Source organism: Ips typographus, linkage group LG1 (genome assembly GCF_016097725.1).
Source record: "Ips typographus isolate SLU linkage group LG1, UJ_Ityp_2.0, whole genome shotgun sequence".
NCBI classification, from domain to species: Eukaryota; Metazoa; Arthropoda; class Insecta; order Coleoptera; family Curculionidae; genus Ips; species Ips typographus.
Window position 1 is genome coordinate 25,460,143 of NC_138422.1, and position 24,017 is coordinate 25,484,159.

Genomic DNA, 24,017 nt, shown 5'->3' on the forward strand with positions numbered 1-24,017 from the left:
TCAAATTTGAGCAGTGTCAAACTCCATAAATCCACTTTTACCACCTTTTTGGTAACCTTTATAAAACATAGGACATGTCCTTATCTACCCTTTCAAAAAAAGGGTTATGGCATATTTTGCCACTCATGGATTATTTATGATCTGGTGATTGCGGATAATATGCGCCACCCTTTTAGGGCAACCGCGATTTGTCCCTTTGATTTCGCGATTGTTATCGGCTAAACTATTTTTTTTGGCGCCGTTGTGTAATAGGGCGGATTACTAAGGGTTCAAGGTGCGTATTACCCTTTTGTCCTGCTCATTTGTCTTTTGTTTCATGAAGGCACCCTGATCTGGGTTGGTTCTAACGTATGGTTATTTTTCTTTTGCAGGTTAGTACCACCTTGACCATCACTATACAACCGTCACTGGTAAGTCGTGAAAGAAGTTTGTACGGGAATAGAATTTGTGACAAATCTGACCGTTAAAACACTTTACAAACAATAGGGAAAAACAGGGGAGATTATGGAAATTTATACCAAAATCGCGGGGTGAACTGATTAATGAGGCCCTAAGGGCACTGAGAAAGAATTGTCCATGCACGATTCCTAAATTGCTTCATTATTCGCTCGGCTGATTTCTACAAATCATTGTTTTACACCCGGGTAAACTGTTATTTAAGCAGACGGTAAACTTGGAAAGCGAAACCATTTTTATTATAATAATTATTCAAGAATTACCTAATTTTGAGCGCATTCTTTCGGAACTGATTTTAAACTGCAATTTTACTGTTTACATGATTAGGTGTGGGAAAGTCAATATACCGGTCAATCCAGCACGACGTTTAAACAAGCTTATTTCAACAATGTAAGCAATCAAATTATTTTTGAACTACCACCGTCACTCAGTAAGTAGCAAAAAACACACTGTTTATAAGCTAATGTGAGCAGTATATTACGTACTAGTGCTTTAAGAACCGTTTTATGCACGAAATGGAAAAAGTTAGTTTTTACATTAGTGCGTAAAACGTCTTGGAGCACGTGTGACGTACTTTACCTACGATCAAATGTAAAGATTGGTTTTTGCAACTCACATAATTCAAGAATCACCCTGTATACCTCAGTTGAATTATTGTTCGTATTAGAAGTAGTACTTTCAATAACATTACTCGATGTGGTGTCTATTTAAAACCGTATGACGAACACCATTTGGTTTATGCCCGACCGTGGGTAAAAAGAATCATTACGTAACTAAAAACTATACGTAATTGCACGCATTCTCTGCTCCGCAGTCTCGTTTGTGCGTAAAATGCTTCTTACTACACTTTTTAGAATATTAAGTTTGTTAGTATGAGTTGTTGGTTAACCACGTTGATACGCTAGTTTATTGTCCAACTTAAGACTTATAGAATACATGAAAAAAAATTATTGCAGTATACTATTTCACAAATTATCTCCATTTTAACTTAATTTTCGTAAAAACATTTATTTTTTTGCATTATTAAAGGATTAATGCACCGTCGTACATAAGTTAAGTGTAATTCAGACAATGACTCGTTCTCTCAGATTAAAAGTCAACCTAAACTCAGTTTAAAATACGACTGTGCAAATGGCGGTTATCAATGTAAGCCTTAAATAATAGTTACATCGAATGGTTGGTTCTACATATAAGCATCAATTTCATTGTTGTTTAACCACTGCAAAAATCATCAAGCATTCTTCATAATGCCTTCATTAATAACGTTTTCGGGTGTGAAAATGTGTTTCGGTCGTACCGAGATTACGACACGACGTTTAAACAAGCTTATTTCAACAATGTAAGCAATCAAATTATTTTTGAACTACCACCGTCACTCAGTAAGTAGCAAAAAACACACTGTTTATAAGCTAATGTAAGCAGTATATTACGTACTAGTGCTGTAAGAAGCGTTTTATGCACGAAATGGAAAAAGTTAGTTTTTACATTAGTGCGTAAAACGTTTTGGAGCACGTGTGGCGTACTTTACCTACGATCAAATGTAAAGTTTTGTTTTTGCAACTCACATAATTCAAGAATCACCCTGCATACCTCAGTTGAATTATTGTTAGTATTAGAAGTGGTACTTTCAATAACATTACTCGATGTGGTGTCTATTTAAAACCGTATGACGAACACCATTTGGTTTATGCCCGACCGTGGGTAAAAAGAGTCATTACGGAACTAAAAACTATCCGTAATTGCACGCATTCTCTGCTACGCAGTCTCGTTTGTGCGTAAAATGCTTCTTACTACACTATTTAAAATATTAAGTTTGAGTTATGAGTTGTTGGTTAACCACGTTGATATGCTAGTTTATTGTCCAATTTAAGATTTATAGAATATATTAAAAAAAATTATTGCAGTATACTATTTCACAAATTGTCTCCATTTTAACTTCATTTTCGTAAAAACATTTTTTTTTTTGCATTATTAAAGGATTAATGCACCGTAAGTTAAGTGTAGTTCAGACAGTAACACGTTCTCTCAGATTAAAAGTCAACCTAAACTCAGTTTAAAATACGACAGTGCAAATGGCGGTTATCAATGTAAGCCTTAAATAATAGCTACATCAAATGGTTGGTTCTACATATAAGCATCAATTTCATTGTTGTTTAACCACTGCAAAAACCATCAAGCTTGAAAAATGTTACCAATTCTTCATAATGCGTTCATTAATAACGTTTTCGGGTGTGAAAATGTGTTTCGGTCGTACCGAGATTAATGGTCTTCGAAGGCAATTATGGTACTTTTCTTGTCGGCTTTTTGTATGCTAGGTACCGTTGCACTGGATTGGAACTAAGTGTCGATCGTTTTTACTTCTTGATAATGATTAATGTACCATCATTTCAGTGCGTAATAGTTGGAATGCCTGCTAATGATTTTATCAAGGAAGGAGAATCATTTTTTTGCTTGTCAAGAATTGTTGCACCCGACTGACTTTATAAATACCTCAACTGAACTTTAAAAGGTTTGGTCATTAGAAATATTTTCTGACCCTTGAGGTTCCTGGAGGAACAAACCGGAACTACCGAAAGTGACGGACATCAGTCAAAGATCAACAACCGCCCTTCTTTATTTCCGGTTGACGAACAGTCACATTCTGGACTAGTTTTTTCTCCTGTGGGAACCCTCTTCATTACCATTTTTAAAAAAGGAAACAGTTTTGTTTTGACTGTCTTGCATAAATAATTTCAAACACCCGGTAACTGCCAATCAATTCCCCTTTCCAACTTCGGAAGAGGAATTGGAAACAGCCCGTAAACATGTCTTGTTCAGTTTTTACGATTGCGGAACTGTCAATAGGCACAAAGCCCGGTCTTCGGGGTGTCTTCCCTCCCTCTTTTCATTGTGCTATTCGGGGATCTAACAAGGCTTGGCGTCTTCCTATTCATATGATTTTGGCTATTGAAACGGGAAAAGTTACGACCACGTCACCTTTTATGACGTCCTTATTTTATTCGCCCAGATATTTTTTTAGTTTGGATTTAATTGGGAGGAGATTTTATGGCCGCCTTTTTTTATAATATAATTCACGGGGTGTCACAGGCGAACATTTTATTACCTAGGAAGCAATGAAAGTGTGTGACATAATAATGTGCCATAAAGTTAATAGTCCATTTTTGAAGTAATTTATGACATGTTATATTAAAATGAGAGGCACTGAATTAGTCGTTAAATAAGGTTATGGAGGTAAGTTTAATCAAAAAGTTGGAGTTGTAGTTGGTTTTCCAAGTTTAGAACCTTTTTCTTATACAAATTTGGTTTAGATACATACTATATCTCTCTCTCTAGTCGTTAGCTTCATCTTTGAAGCGTCGTGATCCTATGTTAGTCGCATGTTGTGTTTTTAACAGTTTCCCTCCATTCCTCTCTATCCGACGTGCTTCTAATGCTGTCTTAGAAAGATTTTCCTGTAAACTGCTTCACCTGATCCAGCCATCGTTTTGGAGAACGTCCTCTAGGTCGTGTTTCCTCTACCTTCCCTTGGACCATAAGTTTTTCGAGATTGTCATCTTTCCTTCTGCTTGTGCTGTTGTTTGATTTTAGTTGACAATCTGACTTGGATGTTAAGTTCTTCGAGTATGGATACGTTAGTTCTGCGGTCTGTCCAGGGAATACTCAGTAATCTTCTCCAGACCCACATCTCAAACGCATCCAACTTGGCGATGTCTGTGGCTTTTAAGGTCCAGGATTCTGCTGCGTATAGCGCAATTGCAAAAACGAGGGTGTTTACTAATTTGCATTTTGTTGTGGTTGTTATATGCCGATCTTTCCAAATTTTGTTGAGTTTGGCCGTTTTTGCAACAGCTATCCTTCTTCTGATTTCTTGACTTGATCCGCCATTTCTGCTGATGTGGGCACCTAGAAAGTTATTTCCTCCACATTCTCGATATCTTTAATATTAGGCATTTCTTCCATGCTGTGCGTGCGATCTATTAACATAAGTTTCGTGTTCTGAAGGTTCAGTTGTAGACCGAACTCCAAGCTCACTCTCTCTACTCGCTCAATAAGACTCGACATTTCCTGCTCATCTTTGGCGGTAAGTGTGGTGTCATCAGCGGAGCGGAGATTATCCATCCTTCTACCACCTATGACAACTCCTCCTTCCCAGCCGTTCAAAGCTTTCCTTATGATATATTCTCCATATACGTTAAACAATAAGGGTGACAGAACACAACCCTGCCGTATACCACGTTCCACGTTGAAAGGTTCAGAGGTTCTTCCATCCACCTTTATTAGTGTTATGTTATTGTTATATAGTTCTTTTAGTAGGTGAATCAGATGCCGCGGAGTCCCCATCTGCGACAGGACATCCCAAAGTCGTCTCCAGTTGACACAATCAAAAGCCTTGCTGTAATTCAGGAAACACCTGCAGTTTTGCCATATTCTCTTGTTTTTTCAATGGTTTGCCGCACATTCATAATCTGGTCTCTCGTACCCTTTCCCCTCACAAAACCGGCCTGTTCTTGTGATATTTGCCATTCTAAAAAAAGTCTCTGCAACAGGATCCTGAGCATGACATACTATACAGGGTAATTCAAATTCGACCCTCACCATTGGGATCTCGGAAACTATAAGAGATACGAGAAAGTTTAAATTGGGGCAAAGTTGCGCAATTCAAAGCTCAACCAAATGCCGTTTTAAAAATTTCGATTTTCCGAGTACTTCCGAAGATATCCGGAAAAAACTGAAAATTTGATTTTTTGTTTTTATTTATTTCTAACCTTATTTGAAGAGATATCCCAAAACTAAAAGCATCTTTTCATTGCCACTTTTTCCTAGCTATTCAATGACGGATTCAAATTTGCCACACGACGTTTCGTTTTTTGTCAGTCATCATCAACTTTCTTTTTTCTTATGGGCGCCATATTGGATTTTTAGCCCGCCAAATAGTACGTTTTATTCTGATTTTAATGATGTATAATAACTTATGATTTGCTTGATAAATGACAAAATAATTCAATAAAAACTAATTTTACTTTAGTTATTGGCTTTGAGTTAATGGGCCGTTTTGTGAAATGTCATTATTTGACAGTACTTATCAAACACGATATGTCGGACGATCATTAGAGCAAGTCAATCATAGTTAAAAATGTATCTAGAAAAGAAACCCCCACAGAAAATGTTATTATTATACAAGCATTGCTGAACTATTTAGGTTAATCAGAAAAAGAGATTTGTCAGCATTATCTCTAACTTAAACAGCTCATTTATGTTTCCAAGAGAAATATCATCATTTAAGGAACTTTATTTTTTGCCAAATTTAAATTTTTTATAATGTTAAGTGCAAGTTTATAGTTATTTATACAGCAAGTGACTTAAACCATTTTTTATTCATTCATATTTATTCGAGTGATTAAACCGGTTTAAGTCACGTGTTTTATACAGTATTTTATTAAATTTCTACTTCTTATATTAAAAAAAAAACTAAAATTACAGTTCTATTAAATTTGAACCCCGCCCCGTAGATGTGACATTGATGTTTGTTTGTTTACATCCTGTAAATAGGCGAATGTCATTCAGAGTGATTTAATAGTTATTAATACAGCAAGTGACTTAAACCATTTTTTATTCACGAAAGAAACAACTAGTGAATAAACCGGTTTAAGTCACGTGTACACCTTTATGACTAAGTATGTTCAGTCCAATTCCGTGTGACAAGTACTACCAAGTAATCTTCATAAAACGTCTCACTAACTCAAAGCTAACTAAGGTAAAATTAGTTTTTATTAAATAATTTTGTTATTTATGAAGCAAATCATAAGTTATTATACATCACTAAAATCAGAATAAAACGTACTATTTGGTGGGCTAAAAATCCAATATGGCGCCCATAAGAAAAAAGAAAGTTGATGATGACTGACAAAAAACGAAACGTCGTGTGGCAAATTTGAATCCATCATCGAATAGCTAGGAAAAAGTGGCTATGAAAAGATGTTTTTAGTTTTGGGATATCTCTTCAAATAAGGTTAGAAATAAATAAAAACAAAAAATCAAATTTTCATTTTTTTTCGGATATCTACGGAAGTACTCGGAAAATCAAAATTTTTAAAACAGCGTTTGGTTGAGCTTTAAGTTGCGCAACTTTGCCCCAATTTAAACTTTCTCGTATCTCTTATGGTTTCTGAGATCCCTATGGTGAGGGTCGAATTTGAATTACCCTGTATACTATTACAAAGTACTCTAGATTTTTGCAATAGCTTGTTTGAAGCGTTAGTTTAATTATACTATAATTACTATAACTTTAACACGTTTTACCATTTGCAATAAGTTTAGTATTAACCTGAAGAAGAGTGTTTATAAAACTCCTAATTTAACACTACAGTTTTCTGAAAACCTTATAACCTAACCTAACAAAAGTTTCTCGATAGTTTTGATGTGAAACAGTTTAGACTTCAAATTGGACTGATTCCTAACATGGTCCTAAGACTTAACTAGAAGTGTGACAATTTACAGTTAAAATATTGGCCTATGGATGTCCACAAGGTTTGTTTTAGATTCTTATCACTCTTTGTTTACCGTAGTAAATCTCATTAAGACCGTGATTCGTTTCAACGTAAAATCGTCTTTATTGACAGTGTGTAAGTGTGTGTGTGTTTTCTAAAATGTATCTATCAATTTTGAGGTGCTCGAGCATGTTTTAGTTTTACAGTTTTCTGATAACTAACCTAACCTAACGAAAAGTTTAGAAAGAAAGAAACGCTGTTTAAAAGAGCAGAAATTGTCATAACGTCATCAGTCAATTGGAATGACATATGTTACAGAGAGAATTACCTGTCATCAGCCTATGATTTCATGAAAAATGTCTACTTAATTCGTTTTATAAACTGCTAAAAAAATAAAAAAGAAAATTTTAAATTTTATGTAAATCCAACATGAATAGTTTTATAGCTAAGTTTAAAGTTTGTAAGTATGAAGAAAATTAAGTACAAAGATAGATAAAACCGAAAATAACTGAAAACCACCAACATTTAATTAAAAGATGTTCGTATTTTTGACTAATAATTTTAGGGTAGTCTGTGTGTATCTACATAATGTATTTTCAGGTGGTAAAATACATGTTTTATTACTTGTGCATTCTTGCCAGGTCGTTTTTAAAGTTCAAGTTCATCGACTAACCAAAAAAAGCCCTTGATTTTGACAGCTGGGATTTGAGCTTATATGTTTTTCTAAACGCTACAAATACCCCTGGTTGTTTTGCATCGTATTGTTAACAGTTTCTTGCTCCCTTTTCGGTTTTTCGCCTTGGCCCTGGTCGAATTATGGTCAGCAGTAGCGTAGTTTTTGCCCTGATTTCTTTGCTCCTAGTGTGTGTAGCAACCCTCAGGAAACGCCACTGGGTAAGTCGCAAGTTCAAAACGAGATTTTTTTCAAGTAAGGGGCTGTCTGCGTTGATTACCCAAATTCTCATGCAACCCTTTGACTCGGGGCGTATTATCATATTTTTCTGAAGGGCCAATTTATTCGCCATATATTTCCAGTTACAATAATGTTGTGGCTTATAATCCGGTATGTGATTTTAATTTTTCTCCAATACCATTTACCCGTAAAATTTTGATTAATTAGTAATAAGATTGATTGAACCGTAACCAGTCATTTTCAAGTGGTTGATTAGTCCTCGACACTGTTGCCAAACTGTTAAGAGTGGATGCAAAAAAAATTGGACCAGAGAGTCACGAATCTAATTTCAAGGTTTGAAGCAATTTCTTGGTCACTGGAATGGAACCGAACGGGCTTTTTTTGATAACCTTCGTAAGAATTTCACTTCGACGCAATTTCGGGTGTTATTGTTCGTATAAAGAAGGTAAAAGATAGCTATTCCCAAGGCGGAGACGTCACTAAGTCGAAACATAAAGGCACAAGTAAACCGATACGTTCGCACTTTATCAAGATGGTAAGCGATACATTACTGAACGCCTTTAAATTTACCGTGTACAGATAACCATCTCCGACCCTGTATACAACCACTTTTGCCTGTACCGTAGATAAAAATGCCATCTGTCTTTCGGTTGGTTGCTTCACTCCAAGAAAACTAATTATATTCTTGTTTGGTTAAATTTATTTTATTTAGTAAAAACCACCTTAAAAACTCAGTTGATGATGATGCGTAATTGAAATAATATCTGTTTCTCTTTGATGCTTTAAGCTGAATTTATAGATCGACGCAAAACAAGCACAACCATAACATAACACAGCACAAAACTTAAAACATAAGACGTACACAAGTAAACACAACATAACACAAAGTTTGGCTAAGTTTTAACTTTTGTGATCTGCTTATTATGCTTGCTTGTTATTTTTGTGGTAAAAAGGAAATATTTTTTTGTTGAGAATGTGTTCTCCTTTGTATTATTTTGTTATGGTTTGTTATTAGTTTTCCTCTGTATAGTCTTGGGAAATTTACTGTGATTTAAGAAATTACCAAAAAAGGGCATGTATCTATCCTTTCTGCATAAAAATTATATTAATTAATATAATTATAATAATTTGCCTCGTAACAATATTCTTCGTATTAAAATTTTCTGAGATAAGCTGAGCGAGATTAGCTTTTTACTTTCTTACTGCGGTACGTAGATCAAGTCTGTCTTCTTCTGGCTTGTTGTTCTCGATCTGAAAATAAAGAAATACGGTTACTATTTATCTATTAACGATGGAGAATTTTGAAACTTTGGGTGTTTTTGGGGTGGTAAATAAAATTGAAATTTTGAACATCCTAGATCACGACAACAAAGAGTTTGCAGAAATTCGAATTTAAATGTATCTCCGACAGAATCGTTCTGTTTTTCTATCTATCCATATTGTTACTAACGAAAGTTGTTTGATTTTTACTACTAAAGTCAGTCAAAAATATGTTTTGTCTATTAAATAAGAACCAGAAATGTGCAACACCATGATGACATCTTTCATGGCATTAAACCTTTGGTCTCTTAAAAAGAAGAATTCTGTTAGAAGGGAAATCTCAATCTAAAGAGAACTTTCTAGAAGTTGTTAAACTGATCTTAAAGGCACCCCAAAAATTACTGGGGAAGCAAATTGTGTGTTCTTAGTACTTTTATCTTGTAGCATTGACTACAGATGACACTATGTGCTAAAGATCTGTTTTGACACACTATGAATGTTAAGCGTCATCAACACTTGCCGCCAATGGAAATGCAGCAGTTTTAGCTTCCTTCTCTACATACAAGAGCAGAGCCAGAAAGTGGGCTTAAAAGTCAATACGACCAAGCCGCAACTTATGACAAATCTAGTCTTTAGTTAATGATATAAGGACCAGAAATGTTCTGATCTGATACGTAACATCTTACAAATACCATGTTATTGTATTACGTGAATTCAAATAAGAGGGACCGTGATAACTCAAATACTATTCTATTGAGAATATGGATAGAACCCATAGAACAACACACAGAATTATGAGATATGATGCTGATGTCTGGTATTGTAAATGGGAAAGCACGCAGGATAAAGTGCTGACCATCCAATATCATAATTCCTTCTTGATACAAGACAAATTTTGCTATTCTCTATTGAAACACTTTGCTATGAATCAGGCATGGTTCTTGTGGTTACGAGTTTGAAGAAGAATGGAACAAAAATGTTTCGTTGTCCCACTCTTCTTCAAACTCGTAGACATCTGTCATAGACCCAGTGAGGAAAAACGGCTACTCATGTGACAGTTCTTATAATTCGAAGCTAAGTGTTGTTAATCAAAGACCAGAATGACAATTCTTGCCTTTGAAACTCTACAACAGAATGTTGGAGATTCTATTCCGATAATTTGTCGCCCTAACCCTTATCATCTTTTAGTTATCAGGCCAGTTTTTTGGTAGCCCTTACCAAATCAACGTTGAACAGCAATCCAGAGTAGTAACAATAATTACATTTGTTTGAACGATGAGGGCAGTTCTTTCTGGATGGTTTGGCACTTGCGATTTTAATAGTTTAGAATTACTTTCAATTGAAATTATTTACAACCCTGAGGGATACAACAATTCAGGATGACATACATGTTGTATGGATTCAGTGTTTAAATTTATTGTTTAAAACTTAATTTTGCATATTTTTACATACTAGAGGTGATTTTCTTTTTTATTATTTATTGCCTAATAAATCTATATTAAAGAGGATTACTTTTGTAACTTTTGTAAGGTAATTTGAGTGCTGCCTGTGACACGAATGTTATTATGGTCATTTATAAGATGCTGGTTCAAAACATCAAATGTTTTAACAATTTTCCGTTTGTTTTAGACCTTTTGACAACAATTGAGACCACGTTTAGATTGTTGGAGATTGGAAGTTTCTAACTTTTAGATTCTAGAACAGAAAATAATATTATTATCCCAAGGAGTGGTATTTTCATGTCGCCTGCTGGCAATTATTAATGGCCCCAAAAAAACCTAATTGCAACTTTAAATCCGAAACTGACCGGCTTTGACACGTACGAATTTCCCGTGAAAGGGGTGACACAATGGCCGTGGCCGTAAAACATCACCCAGTATAATAAAACGGGGTAATTTTCGCATACTAATAGGACAATAACCGTCCGGCCTTATGCACGCGACCAATCTGAATTATTGCCTATTCTGAACTCATTACGGACAGCTGTCAGCACCATTTACTTGAAACACTTATCAAATGACTTTAAAGCTGAATAGGATGATTTTTCAGTATAAATGATATTCAAAAAATTATTCGTTATTAACTCTAAGAAATGAATCAAGCATATACACGGTGTGCTTCTCGCAATCTCACGTATATAATATAGAAAAGACTCTGTAATTTATTATAACTACAACTGTTACTTTCTGTTACTAGAAGTAGAGAACGACTCAATATGATAATTTGAAAAAAAGTACCAACTTTTGATTTTCAAATGAATCACACTGTATGATTGTGGCTTTGTCAGCAAAACACTCTTCACTTCTGTGAGAAACCCTGGGTGTAATGGGTATTGTAAGCTCGTTGAAGAATATACTATTATTTGATCTTCACTACTGTCATTCTCACTAATTGGGTTAGCTTGATAGCTCCATGTCAGGGAAAGATGTATTACTTTATCATTATTAATAGCCAGTTCCTTTAGAAGAGCACCACATCTTTGTTCACTTTATACCAAATAAATGCTATTCAATTTATATTAATTTTAGTTTAATAATGAAAGTAAAAATAATTGATGATAAATGTGGTATTTCGTTTAAATCAACAAAATAACTATTCTGTTTAGACTGAAGTCTTGTAACATGCGTTACACAGATTTACTGAAATAAAATACAACAATCGCAATTTATTGCTTGGAAATTCAACCAAAAAAATTTGCGTAATAGTTTTGTTTATTGATGTTACAGCCATATTGTAACTACATGTGTATTCTCTGTTAATAATCTGGTTCTATATTTCTAGATATCTAAGAAATACATTTACATGTTGCGATGTTCACTGTTGGGAATTACCAAAAGGAGATTTTAGTTTTAAGTATGAGTAGAGCTTGATTTCTTGTTTTTCTTTGGTTTTCGCTCCTGCTAGAAACTGAACTGACAAATCAGTCTAACACAGGGTTAAAAATGCCATTTTTGGTTTGGTAGAAACTTCTCAGTGCAAACAAAACAAAAAAAATAGTTGAGACATTTGTCAATTGTACTCTGACTTGACGTCACTGTTACCTGATCTTTACCAGACTTTAAACTAGTTTACTTTTTATTTAAGTGTATCTCAAATGCGTTTCCAGTGAACCAGAGACATCTCTTTGAAGCATGTAGAAATGTACTGAATTATTGAGGGTTCTGGAATGCATTTACAATTTATAGGAATTCCTGACTTGTTGGAAATTTTTCATAGATATTTTTCGGAGAGTTTGAAGCAGAAGTCTTTATTTACAAAATTTGTTATTGTGAAGATATGCAAACCCTGACAGATTGTTGCCAGACTCTTTCTTACAAATTACGTCCATTATCAAGAAAAGAAAAAACAAATTTTTCTAATTTTGGCATATAAAGTGACACTTTTTAAAACTGATTAGAGTGACAAAACGTTTTACTTTTCGTAACTAGTTTCATCACTCCCTGTTTTTATGCATTTCCGTAGAAACATATGGGCGACATCCATCATAACATGTCGTTGTCACAGTTTATACAAGGTACTATGAAAGTGAATATTTGTGTTAAATCACTTTAAAAGATGGTTTCTACCGCGTTTTTACGTCGTTTGACTACTTTAAGACACCAGAAATGCCAATTTTGACAACTCCAAAACAGAAAAACTGTAATTGACTATATTTGACGATTTTCGGACATTTTTCAGTCATGACGTCAATTCTGACAATTTTTAGACAAAACAGTCTCTGTGACGTCGTTTGACTACTTTAAGACACCAGAAATACCTAAAAAGTCAATTTTGACAACTCTAACACAGAAAAACATTTTTTACTGTATTGGACACTTTTCGGACAATTTTCAGTCCTTATGACGTTATTTCTGACAAATTCTTGATAAAAACAGTCTCTGTGACGTCGTTTGACTACTTAAAGACAGCAGAAATACCTAAAAAGTCAATTTTGACAACTCCAAAACAGAAAAACTGTGATTGACTGTATTTGACGATTTTCGGACAATTTTCAGTCCTTATGACGTCATTTCTGACAAATTCTTGATAAAAACAGTCTCTGTGACGTCGTTTGACTACTTAAAGACAGCAGAAATACCTAAAAAGTCAATTTTGACAACTCCAAAACAGAAAAACTGTGATTGACGGTATTTGACGATTTTCGGACATTTTTCAATCTTTATGACGTCAATTCTGACAATTTTTAGAGAAAACAGTATCTGTGACGTCGTTTGACTACTTTAAGACACCAGAAATACCTAAAAAGTCAATTTTGACAACTCTAACACAGAAAAACATTTTTTACTGTATTGGACACTTTTCGGACAATTTTCAGTCCTTATGACGTCATTTCTGACAAATTCTTGATAAAAACAGTCTCTGTGACGTCGTTTGACTACTTAAAGACAGCAGAAATACCTAAAAAGTCAGTTTTGACAACTCCAAAACAGAAAAACTGTGATTGACTGTATTTGACGATTTTCGGACAATTTTCAGTCCTTATGACGTAATTTCTGACAAATTCTTGATAAAAACAGTCTCTGTGACGTCGTTTGACTACTTAAAGACAGCAGAAATGCCTAAAAAGTCAATTTTGACAACTCCAAAACCGAAAAACTGTGATTGACGATTTTCGGACATTTTTCAGTCTTTATGACGTCAATTCTGACAATTTTTAGAGAAAACAGTCTCTGTGACGTCGTTTGACTACTTTAAGACACCAGAAATACCTAAAAAGTCAATTTTGACAACTCTAACACAGAAAAACATTTTTTACTGTATTGGACACTTTTCGGACAATTTTCAGTCTTTATGACGTCATTTCTGACAAATTCTTGATGAAAACAGTCTCTGTGACATTCGTTACACATAATCGATCTTTTCGTAACTGATTACATAAATAGCTATTTTATGATTCACTTTCATGCATTAACTGCTGCTCTTTACTTAAATGAAAACCAATACAAAACTTTATTAAGGACGTGTAAAATGTATGCTTGAATACAAACACCCACTCAATTTTTCACATTTTTTGGAAACGCAGCAGGTTTTATTTACGTTTCACGTTTACCCAGTTTGAATAATCGAACATCTGATTGTCAAACTTGGATACTAAATTTTCAAATAAAATTCAAAGTTTTATTAAGATTTTGTAATAAGCACTTGCCAGATGTGTTTAAACTTTGAAATATTTCTGCTATATTTGTCTAAAATAACAAAACTGCAAAGTGGATAGTGTATCTGTTCACAAGCATTTAGCCACATTGAAACGTGTTCACAAGATCAAACACTCATAAGACATTGTTTCGGGAGTTTATCTCAGGTATTCACAGACCGCAAGGAAATTTAGATTTTTATGAGATTTTTATGTCATAAGACAAAAATGTCTCATTGTTCTTTCCCATCTTTATGAGAGCTAACTCATTATTGATAATGAAACCTTTTAGGACACTCTGTGAAAAACTTCTAGAGTTGTCCTTACATACTGATGTGATAGTTTGAACTACTAAACTATCACAGTTATTTTGACCAAAGAATATTTCTCTTTTTTACCAAGTTTTTCTTCTTTGTTCCTTTTTCCCTGTCATATTCTTGCTTCATAGAAGGGTTATTTGATAGCGACTTCTGGGTTGAGCAGTATTTTTGATCTGTTCCATGTGTCACTTGTAAGAAACAAGCTGGATTACTCCAGCATAATATGGAATATCTATGAAAAGTATGTATATACAATAAAAGGCGTTTAAAGTAGATATCTTAAGTGGAAACATTTTAGATTAGTTGGCTAATATGTTTAGCATCAAAGGGAAAATTTGCAAACTTCTTTATAAGATCCCTACTTTGGGTAAAACACAGTAATAGTCTTAATTCACCGTATAATAAATGACGATTTTGACAATATTGAATTCCTAAACTTAGTGAATATCCGGATTGCTAGATTAGCTAACTCTCAAACTTAAGTTCTTGTTAACTGTGGTCAAACAATCTCCTTTGTAGTACAATATGTATATTAGTGCAGGTGTAGTAGTAATTTGGATATTATCTAATTGTTTATTTGAAACAGTTAAGCTCACCTTAAACAACAGTTTTAAGATCACTTACAGGATTTAATTTCTGTTGGTTTAAATATATCAATCAATACATTATAGGTGAAATGGGACTCTTGTTTTGGTTCTTTTCGCTTTCATTATAAATGACCACTTAACGATGAAAGACACATAAACATTAAGACTCCCCTGTTGGGAAGATCGAGATGACTCATTCATTGAAACAAATGGGGGATTTGGTTCAGAGGGTGAGGGATACAAGTGAAGAGGGGGGCGTTATGGGGTGGATTATCAAGACAACTCCCTTTGCAAGTGCATTCGTAAGTTTCGTAAATCAAACTGAATCTACACAAAACGCATATCAAGGCAGAATAAAATATGCACCGCGTTACATGAAAGTTTTCGAAAAAGAGTGACGCGCGCATCGTTTCCACCACGAGGGCTCCAACATTGGGAAGTAGGTAGTTGTAGCAAACCTAGCCAATTCGCATTTGTTCGCGTGTTGTACGGAACGAAGGTTCGCCGACCAATCGGCCGGAGTTCCGACGATGTCGTACCGTGCTGTGATCATGGAATGACGGTGGTGATTAGTGCAACAATAAGAGAAGGAAAACCGGAAAATGGTGGATATTAGGAACGAGGTGCCGGCAACGCCGACGCCGAAGAAATCCCGCGGGATTTCCATGACGACGGTGAAGAACTGGCTGATGATGTCCGACGCGAAAAAAGCGCCAGAACCCAAATTCCAGAAGATGCCGGAGAACTTCTTGCGTAGTTTGAGGAGGCGAAGTTTGCGGGTGAAACGTAGCAAAAGTTTTGTGCTACCCGAAAAGAGGAAGAGCGGTGAGTTTGTTGCCAGAGAAGAGCTTTTGAGTGATAAAAGTGTGAAATTTCCTTAAAAATGTATTTCAGTTTTTTTGACTGTCAAATTGTTAAGATTGCTAACGTTTAGCTTCCTTATAAACAATTTTTGTTTTGGCAACAACAAATAATTAAAACTTTAAAATAACAAAACCAAAACTACAGGAGCACAATTGAATAGCATTTTGCAATTGTAAAAATCTGAAGAATTTTATAGATTATATGGTACTAGGAAGAATTGAGACTTGAAGAATTGAGATTTGAAACTATAGCTTTTAAGCCTAAGATAACATGAGCTTTGGTGGTAGTGCTTAGAAACTTTGAAAACCAGAAGGACCTGCAGCAAAAATATCGGCAATCGCCACAAATTCGAATTTACCTAAAATTGTAATGCGGAGGACAACCGTTAGTATCACAGAAAGTACAAATATTGAATGAAGTTTTGAAAATATTGATATTGTATTTCTGACCAATTCTAACTCTGTTCATTACTATGATAGAATTTAAAGACACATTTCTTCCTTCTAATTTGGATTTTGTTATTTTTTACCTAAAGGCGATGCAAATATGTATAAAAGAAGTTATTTTAACCAAGAAAAAAAAAATCGATTAAAACTTTCTTCTTATTAGCTTGAATTTTGTTGAGTTTATAAAATTTTTAATTTTAGAAAAAAGCTCTTTTAAGAATAAAACTAATAAAATTACTAAAGGCAATTTTTGGTTGTACCTTTTACTTACTTTTTAAACTGTGTGTCCTATTTTTCATTGTCATGTCATTTTAAATGATCTGTCCTACTGTTGTCAATAGATAATCTCTTCAATGTTTTGATAGTTATTTATTTAGGTAGCTACACCGTGTATTTGATTTGGGCTCTATGACCCCTAAATCGTAATCCTCCAGATATTGTATTTGTATGGGAATAGTAAATAAGGCAAACTGAATCCTACTGGAACATAAATTAATGGCAGAAAATGACACTTTTTGTGTTATTTGTGTATATCCGACTAGTTTGCGGCGATCATGTTACAATAGAGGATTTATATTGTTTTAAATTAACTTGTAAATGTACTGCCGGCGTCTGCGTTGGCGCTAGACTGCCCTCTATCATCAATCATATCAAGTTTATCTATCAATCGTACCAACTTACAGTACGTTGGTAGCATTGAGCTAGCAATCAACAAACTTGATGATAAATGGAATTCATTTGCTTTGCCAAATTTTTTCCAAAGGCCAGATAGAGTCCTTGCACTAGAAGTGAACCAATTCAGAATTTTGAAAATAAATACTGACGTCAAACAGTTTTTTTTCATTTTTTTTAAAATTAGGATCATAAAGGATTGTACAATAATTGATGTAATTTAATGATCAATTCAAGGAATTTTTTTTTGCGGTAGTGCCTGGAACAAGTACCATGTGTAAGATGACTATTTTCGTACATTACAAGACGTACACAATGGTTTCATTCCTCGATATTGGATGATGCAACCACTATAGTAGATAGGTCAGCCTCATTGTAAAAGTCTTATGACAGCCACTTAGAGAATGATGTCATATACGTAACGCATATTAACTAGTGAATTCAGATATATCTATAGTGGTCCAGTCATTTGGATAAGTACAAATCTACAAAATAGCGTTGACTTTCCGCTTAAAGTTATTCTTTATTTAAACTTGAATAACGAACAAATTATGTAATTGTATATTCCAGTGATAATAGAAATTGCTCCGTTAGTAAACGAAGTTTTGGCAAAAACATCTTAAAACAAACGTCTAGGCACAACAAATTTGTGTTTATTATGAATAGGTAAATTTGGAACAGTTGTGTGGCTCGCGAGCATTCCTGATGTGACGTTATTGGATTTCTTTGTAAAACAATTAAATAACGCACCTTGTTATAGAAATATCAATTGCTAGTATGTTAGTATTGTTTATAGAAGGAAAAATTATAAAATTTCCCTAAATCGGTGTTTTTTAATATAAGTAATACAAGGCTCTACAGAGTGTCACATATCTTATCACAAAAGATGTTCGGTACTGAAAACACACAGATACACTTGTTTTGTAGTTTAAATTGTTTTAGGTAAATTTATTTGTTTCCTGGATTTGTGGATAGTTGTAAAAAGTAAGAACCTCGTAGTCTCAAAAAATGCCGTTTTTGAGTAATCTTCTGCAACAAACTACTTATACACCATATTTTATTGTAGAACAGTACGTTTAAGTGAAAGCAATATAAGAAATTTAATGGAAAAGTTGAAAACAACCTAAGAAACTAATAATTAACAATTTTTAGGTTATTTCGACTTGAAGGTGCGAATGAAAATCAGACTAAATTCTTCTGTCTTATTCTCATTCCAAGTGGGTTTTACAGGCGATTTTGTCCTTCACTGTTCTTTTAAACTGTGTTTCTAGCAGATCAGTTTGACACCGCTTTTCTCTCTGACTGTACCGAATTTTGTAGTGTTTTTTTTAGGTTATTAGATAGAAAATTCAATGAGAATTCCAAAAATTTGCTTAAAACTGTTCTTTTCTCATTCCAAGTGGGTTTTACAGGCGATTTTGTCCTTCACTGTTCTTTTAAACTGTGTTTCTAGCAGATCAAATTTTGACACCGCTTATCTCTCTGACTGTACCGAGTTTTGTAGTGTTTTTTTTTAGGTTATTGGATAGAAAATTCAATAAGGATTCCAAAAATGTGCTTAAAACTGTTCTTTTCTCATTCCAAGTGGGTTTTACAGGCGATTTTGTCCTTCACTGTTCTTTTAAACTGTGTTTCTAGCAGATCAAATTTTGACACCGCTTTTCTCTCTGACTGTACCGAATTTTGTAGTGTTTTTTTTAGGTTATTGGATAGAAAATTCAATGAGGATTCCAAAAATGTGCTTAAAACCGTTCTTTTCTCATTCCAAGTGGGTTTTACAGACGATTTTGTCCTTCACTGTTCTTTTAAACTGTGTTTCTAGCAGATCAGTTTGACACCGCTTTTCTCTCTGACTGTACCGAATTTTGTAATGTTTTTTTAGGTTATTGGATAGAAAATTTAATGAGAATTCCAAAAATGTGCTTAAAACCGTTCTTTCTCATTCCAAGTGGGTTTTACAGACGATTTTGTCCTTCACTGTTCTTTTAAACTGTGTTTCTTTTCTAGCAGATCAGTTTGACACCGCTTTTCTCTCTGACTGTACCGAATTTTGTAGTGTTTTTTTAGGTTATTGGATAGAAAATTTAATGAGAATTCCAAAAATGTGCTTAAAACCGTTCTTTTCTCATTCCAAGTGGGTTTTACAGGCAATTTTGTCCTTCACTGTTCTTTTAAACTGTGTTTCTAGCAGATCAGTTTGACACCGCTTTTTTCTCTGACTTTACCGAATTTTGTAGTGTTTTTTTAGGTTATTGAATAGAAAATTCAATGAGGATTCCAAAAATGTGCTTAAAACTGTTCTTTTCTCATTCCAAGTGGGTTTTACAGGCGATTTTGTCCTTCACTGTTCTTTTAAACTGTGTTTCTAGCAGATCAGTTGGACACCGCTTTTCTCTCTGACTGTACCGAATTTTGTAGTGTTTTTTTTAGTTTATTGGATAGAAAATTCAATGAGGATTCCAAAAATGTGCTTAAAACCGTTTTTTTTCTCATTCCAAGTGGGTTTTACAGACGATTTTGTCCTTCACTGTTCTTTTAAACTGTGTTTCTAGCAGATTTAATAAGATTTGAAGAATGTTACAATTTAAAGGCTTCAAATGAAACCATTCACTAAAAAAATGTTTGGTGAAGATTACAATTAATGATTATCTGTAATTTTCTAATGTTCTAACTCTCTCAACTATTTTAGATTATTGTGTGGTCAGTTTTAATAAACTTTATTTTTCTTTTAGTAAGTATTTGCATACAAAAACGATCCATATTCTTTTCCTAACCCATTTTTTTTGGAAAAAAAGCATTGTTTATACCACTTTTCAATGATAAGCTTTCTATACGTAATAATACATAAAACATTATTTAGAACTCAATGCAAAATTTGAAAATAGAATAAAACACAGGTGTGGTTAGAAAATGTTAAGTTGTTAATCATGTTGTTTATACGAATTTTCCAAAAGAAAAATCTTTTTTACCGAACAATTTGACTTTTCATTTTTTGTAACATGACTGTATCACGTATGGGTAAATGCCTAATCGAATAGCAAAATCTTTGATAATTTAAATTGTTCTGCTATTGGACCACTTAGTAAATGCCCAGACAAAGGGCTCTATATACCTAAAACTACTTTATGCTGACGACACAGCTAAAATCTTCCTTTGCAAAATTTACTAATTTCAAATACATCAAGAAAAGATGTTTTAGGTTCTTATAGTGAATTGAGTTCTTAGATTAATGAAACTTAAGTGACTTTGTGAGGTATTCTACGCTTTCCTATAGCATTAATGGTGGGTCTAAGTGGTCTATTTGGCTTATGTGCATTTGATTTCTTCAGTTTTGCGGTGTCTTCCTATTCGAGTATTTGAATATCCTTAGTTGATTGGTGGTCCTTAGTATAGGACTGTCAGATCTCTTGTAGGTCCAAACAAGAATCTTTATCTTCAGTAACAGTTCTGGCTGATTTGAACTGTACTCCATGCTCTACGTCTGCTATGATTTTCTTTGTAAGTAGCTTGGAATGTTTCATTGCAACATGTCCTTCTTTGCCGATTTAAATCAGTTTAGCGAATAGTTATTTCCCAGTTCGACAACAAATCTACGTTTCTTCGGATGATGCTCTTCCTAAGCCCAATTGATTATTCTTCGATGCGGATGCTTTAAATTTCTTTTGGAGATCTGTTGTCTGTAGAATGTCATCAGAGTGGTTTTGGTGTCACGATATTGCACTAAATAGTTTATCTGTTCAGCCTAGAAGCATCATCATAAAGGCTTTCACGGCTGACCAAAACTGAAGTTTGATGGGCTTCCTATCGGTTCATTAATAACTTTACTAAAACTCTGCTTAAGTTCAAAACGCTTATTGGTCTAAAATTCTGTTTTGTTTATCAGTCATAGAAACCTAAAATTATGAGAAAACACAAAAATGTTGGCCACTTGCAAATAATCAAAAGCACAGCCACAGAACAAATAAATCTGCCGACAGCGAGAGAAACGTCATAGGAACAGATGCCAACCACATTATGTCATAAATGCATGTGCGAAATTTTGCAAAATAAACTTATTTTAATGCTCTGTTTATTGTCCGAACAGCTTCCGTTTTTAGATCGCTTATTACGACATGAATAATCCGCTTAGATTACGTAATTTTTAATGTTGCCGTTCCATATCGTTGCCGTCGACTGTTATTGTTATTAAAAAAAATAATTTCAATGTCAACCTTACCAAAAAAAAAAAATAATTAGATACCCACCACAGTGTAACTATTTTAACATTTTTTGGTATCAAGGATATTGTTTTAAATTCAGTGGTTAACAAGATCCGCAAAGAGTTGAGTCCCTTTGAAACTAACCAAAGTAGGGGGTAGTTTGAGTAACACACAATCTTATCCACAATTTTTTTTTTGTGGGGAAGATTGTGTTTTACTCAAGTAGTACTACAACTCTATGTACTACAACTACAAAGCGGAATTATTTGAAATTTGCATTTTCAAAAGTCAGAAAACGCTTTATCTTTGATTGTTTAGTTGTGTTAAGTGTTCTTTTTGAAGAGGAGCTGCAGAAAACTGTCTGTGTGTGAAATAAAAATTTATGGAAACCATTAAAACTCAAGTTTGTCATTTTTCCATAATGAACTACAGAGTTTGTGGTACACACTGTATACAGTAGATCTTACCATAGATATACGTAAACTTCCTTACTTTAAATTAACACTTTGTATATTGCACCTTATTTGTTACCTATATCAAAGTGTTGACATACTTATGATGTATGTCGTATCCATATCCGTTTTGGAGATATTTAATAAATTCAGTTAAGATGGTTAGTTTAGCCGACATTTTGACTATACAGGGTAGTCCAAATTGTTTAAAACGCACTGTTTTCTGATTTCTTCACTCTCTGAAAGGAGGCATTTTTCAACCATACTTTATATGGCACTTATTTTTTTATGTACTTTCTACCCTTTAAGTATCCTACAATCAATTTGGACCACGCTGTATATTTTATGCCCTTCTGACTATTTAGTGCAAAACATGAACAGCTGACATGAGGTTCTTTTGCACAAGAGCCCTGAAGAGTTATAATATGATGGAAACGTCGGCACTTTTGGTAAAATTGATTATTTCTTTTTTTGTTTGTCTCCTCGATTGTCTTAAACCCACTAAACTGGCTATATCATCGATATTTAATAGAAAATTTGCTGGATGTCACTTTGACAGTTTTTCATAATGTACTTTGTGTTGTATTGAGTTCGTATTATACTGTCTTGTAAACATAACCATTAATTATTACTACTCTATTATTAAAAGTAACGTGCATGATGTTAATTTTCGTATACCAGAAAACGTATTATTTTTGATCTCTGTTAATGTTGCTGCAGATAACTGTCTAAATAATTATACGGGGTGGTTAAAATTTAGGTCCAAAACAAGTTCCGCAAAAAGTCAGGTTTTCCAGATCAAACACCCACCACCTTGTATATCAAGTATCAAGTCGATTTACATAATGTACTGAACATAAATTTCACAATAAGTTTTTCTCCTTGATGGGATCTTATAATTTGGCAGTTCAACTTAAAAAGTGATACTTGTTATATGGTTTGCCGATACAATCATCCTGTATATTTATATTCAGAAACATCATTCAACTATTGTTTATATTAACCGTCATATTTTTTAAATGTATGTAATTGGAATGCAGTTGGAACCAATAAAATTTAAACATTTTCTAACCAAACTAAGAACATAACAAAACGAAAATTGAACATAATCTACCCTGTATATTTTAGAGAGGTCAGTAAAACAATTATAAGAAAAAATATGAACATTCTTTACATTGAGCAGATGTTTCTGTTTGAGCAACTGAAAATACACAATATAACAGGGTCCTCTCTTCAAATATTACTATTTGCGGAAGGATTTTTTAAGGTAACACTCTGACTTGAGCATCGTAGAAGAATTTATTGGAAACTGGGGGGTTTTGAAGGATTGCATTTTTGTTTTGTTTGCGCACTTTTAACGTCCCACGAAGGGTTTGGCGGGATATAAATCTGTCAGAGTCCCGTTTAGAAAACTCCATAAAGCGCAACAATAAATATTTCTGTTTGTTTCGAGCTTTAATAGTTATGTGAGCGCCATATGTCGCGAAACGTGAATCTCTGGTACGCAAAAACGCCTCATTTGCTCTTATCTGAATTTTAATGAACACGCTCCTTGGTTTATCCTGATTTTACAGCGTTTTATTGAGGTAATTAGGTTACGCACGGTATTACAGTAGTTTAGAAAATAATCCATTTGACTGGTATGATTGGTCGCAGCTGTGATGTGCTAATTTTTTAGCCCTGACAGCGGAAATTACGCAGAGTCGTTCAATTTGTCAGTGTTTTGCATGTTGATTTTTTTATATCATATGCAAAACAACTTTATTTAACCTAGTTTTTTAATTATAGCTGAAATGTTGACTAGAATGTAATGAAAATTGTACTGAATATTACCTAAAATTGATATGTATTTTGTTTGATTACTTTTTGTCGACTTAATTTTTTCAGCATTTCAACTAAAATAATCATTATACAGAAAAGCTAAACCAATATCACGTATACGTCGTATACGTCGAATCTCCAGGGTATTCCGGAATAGTTGACCAAGAAGAATACTTGATATTCGATACTCTCTTTGTCGCTCTTGTTCTAAACAAGTGTTGGTACTTAATTTTCTTCAAGATATTATTAATCTGTGCTGTGGAATTCGCTAATCAAAATTCTGCTAAGACTTTTATACAGGGTGGTCCAGTTTTAAATGTCAATAATTCACCAATCCATAGCCAATTAAAAAATAAGTTGACATTCATTATGTAATTTTCCTGAAATGTGCTTCTTAAGGAAAAT

At 33.9% G+C, this 24,017-nt stretch overlaps 1 protein-coding gene across 2 annotated transcripts in view; it reads left to right on the plus strand.

Annotated features, from left to right (window-relative positions):
* CenG1A (Centaurin gamma 1A) overlaps positions 1 to 24,017 on the plus strand; it is a 61,858-nt gene that overhangs the window by 16,281 nt on the left and 21,560 nt on the right. Inside the window, exon 1 of one of the 2 annotated variants that reach the window (XM_081995476.1) lies at positions 15,627 to 15,983. The exons of the other annotated variant lie outside the window; for it this stretch is intronic. Within the exon in view, the coding sequence (XP_081851602.1) occupies positions 15,761 to 15,983 (223 nt within the window). The 5' untranslated portion in view covers positions 15,627 to 15,760. Of the gene's footprint in view, positions 1 to 15,626; positions 15,984 to 24,017 lie in introns of those variants that run through there. 2 annotated transcript variants of the gene reach the window in all.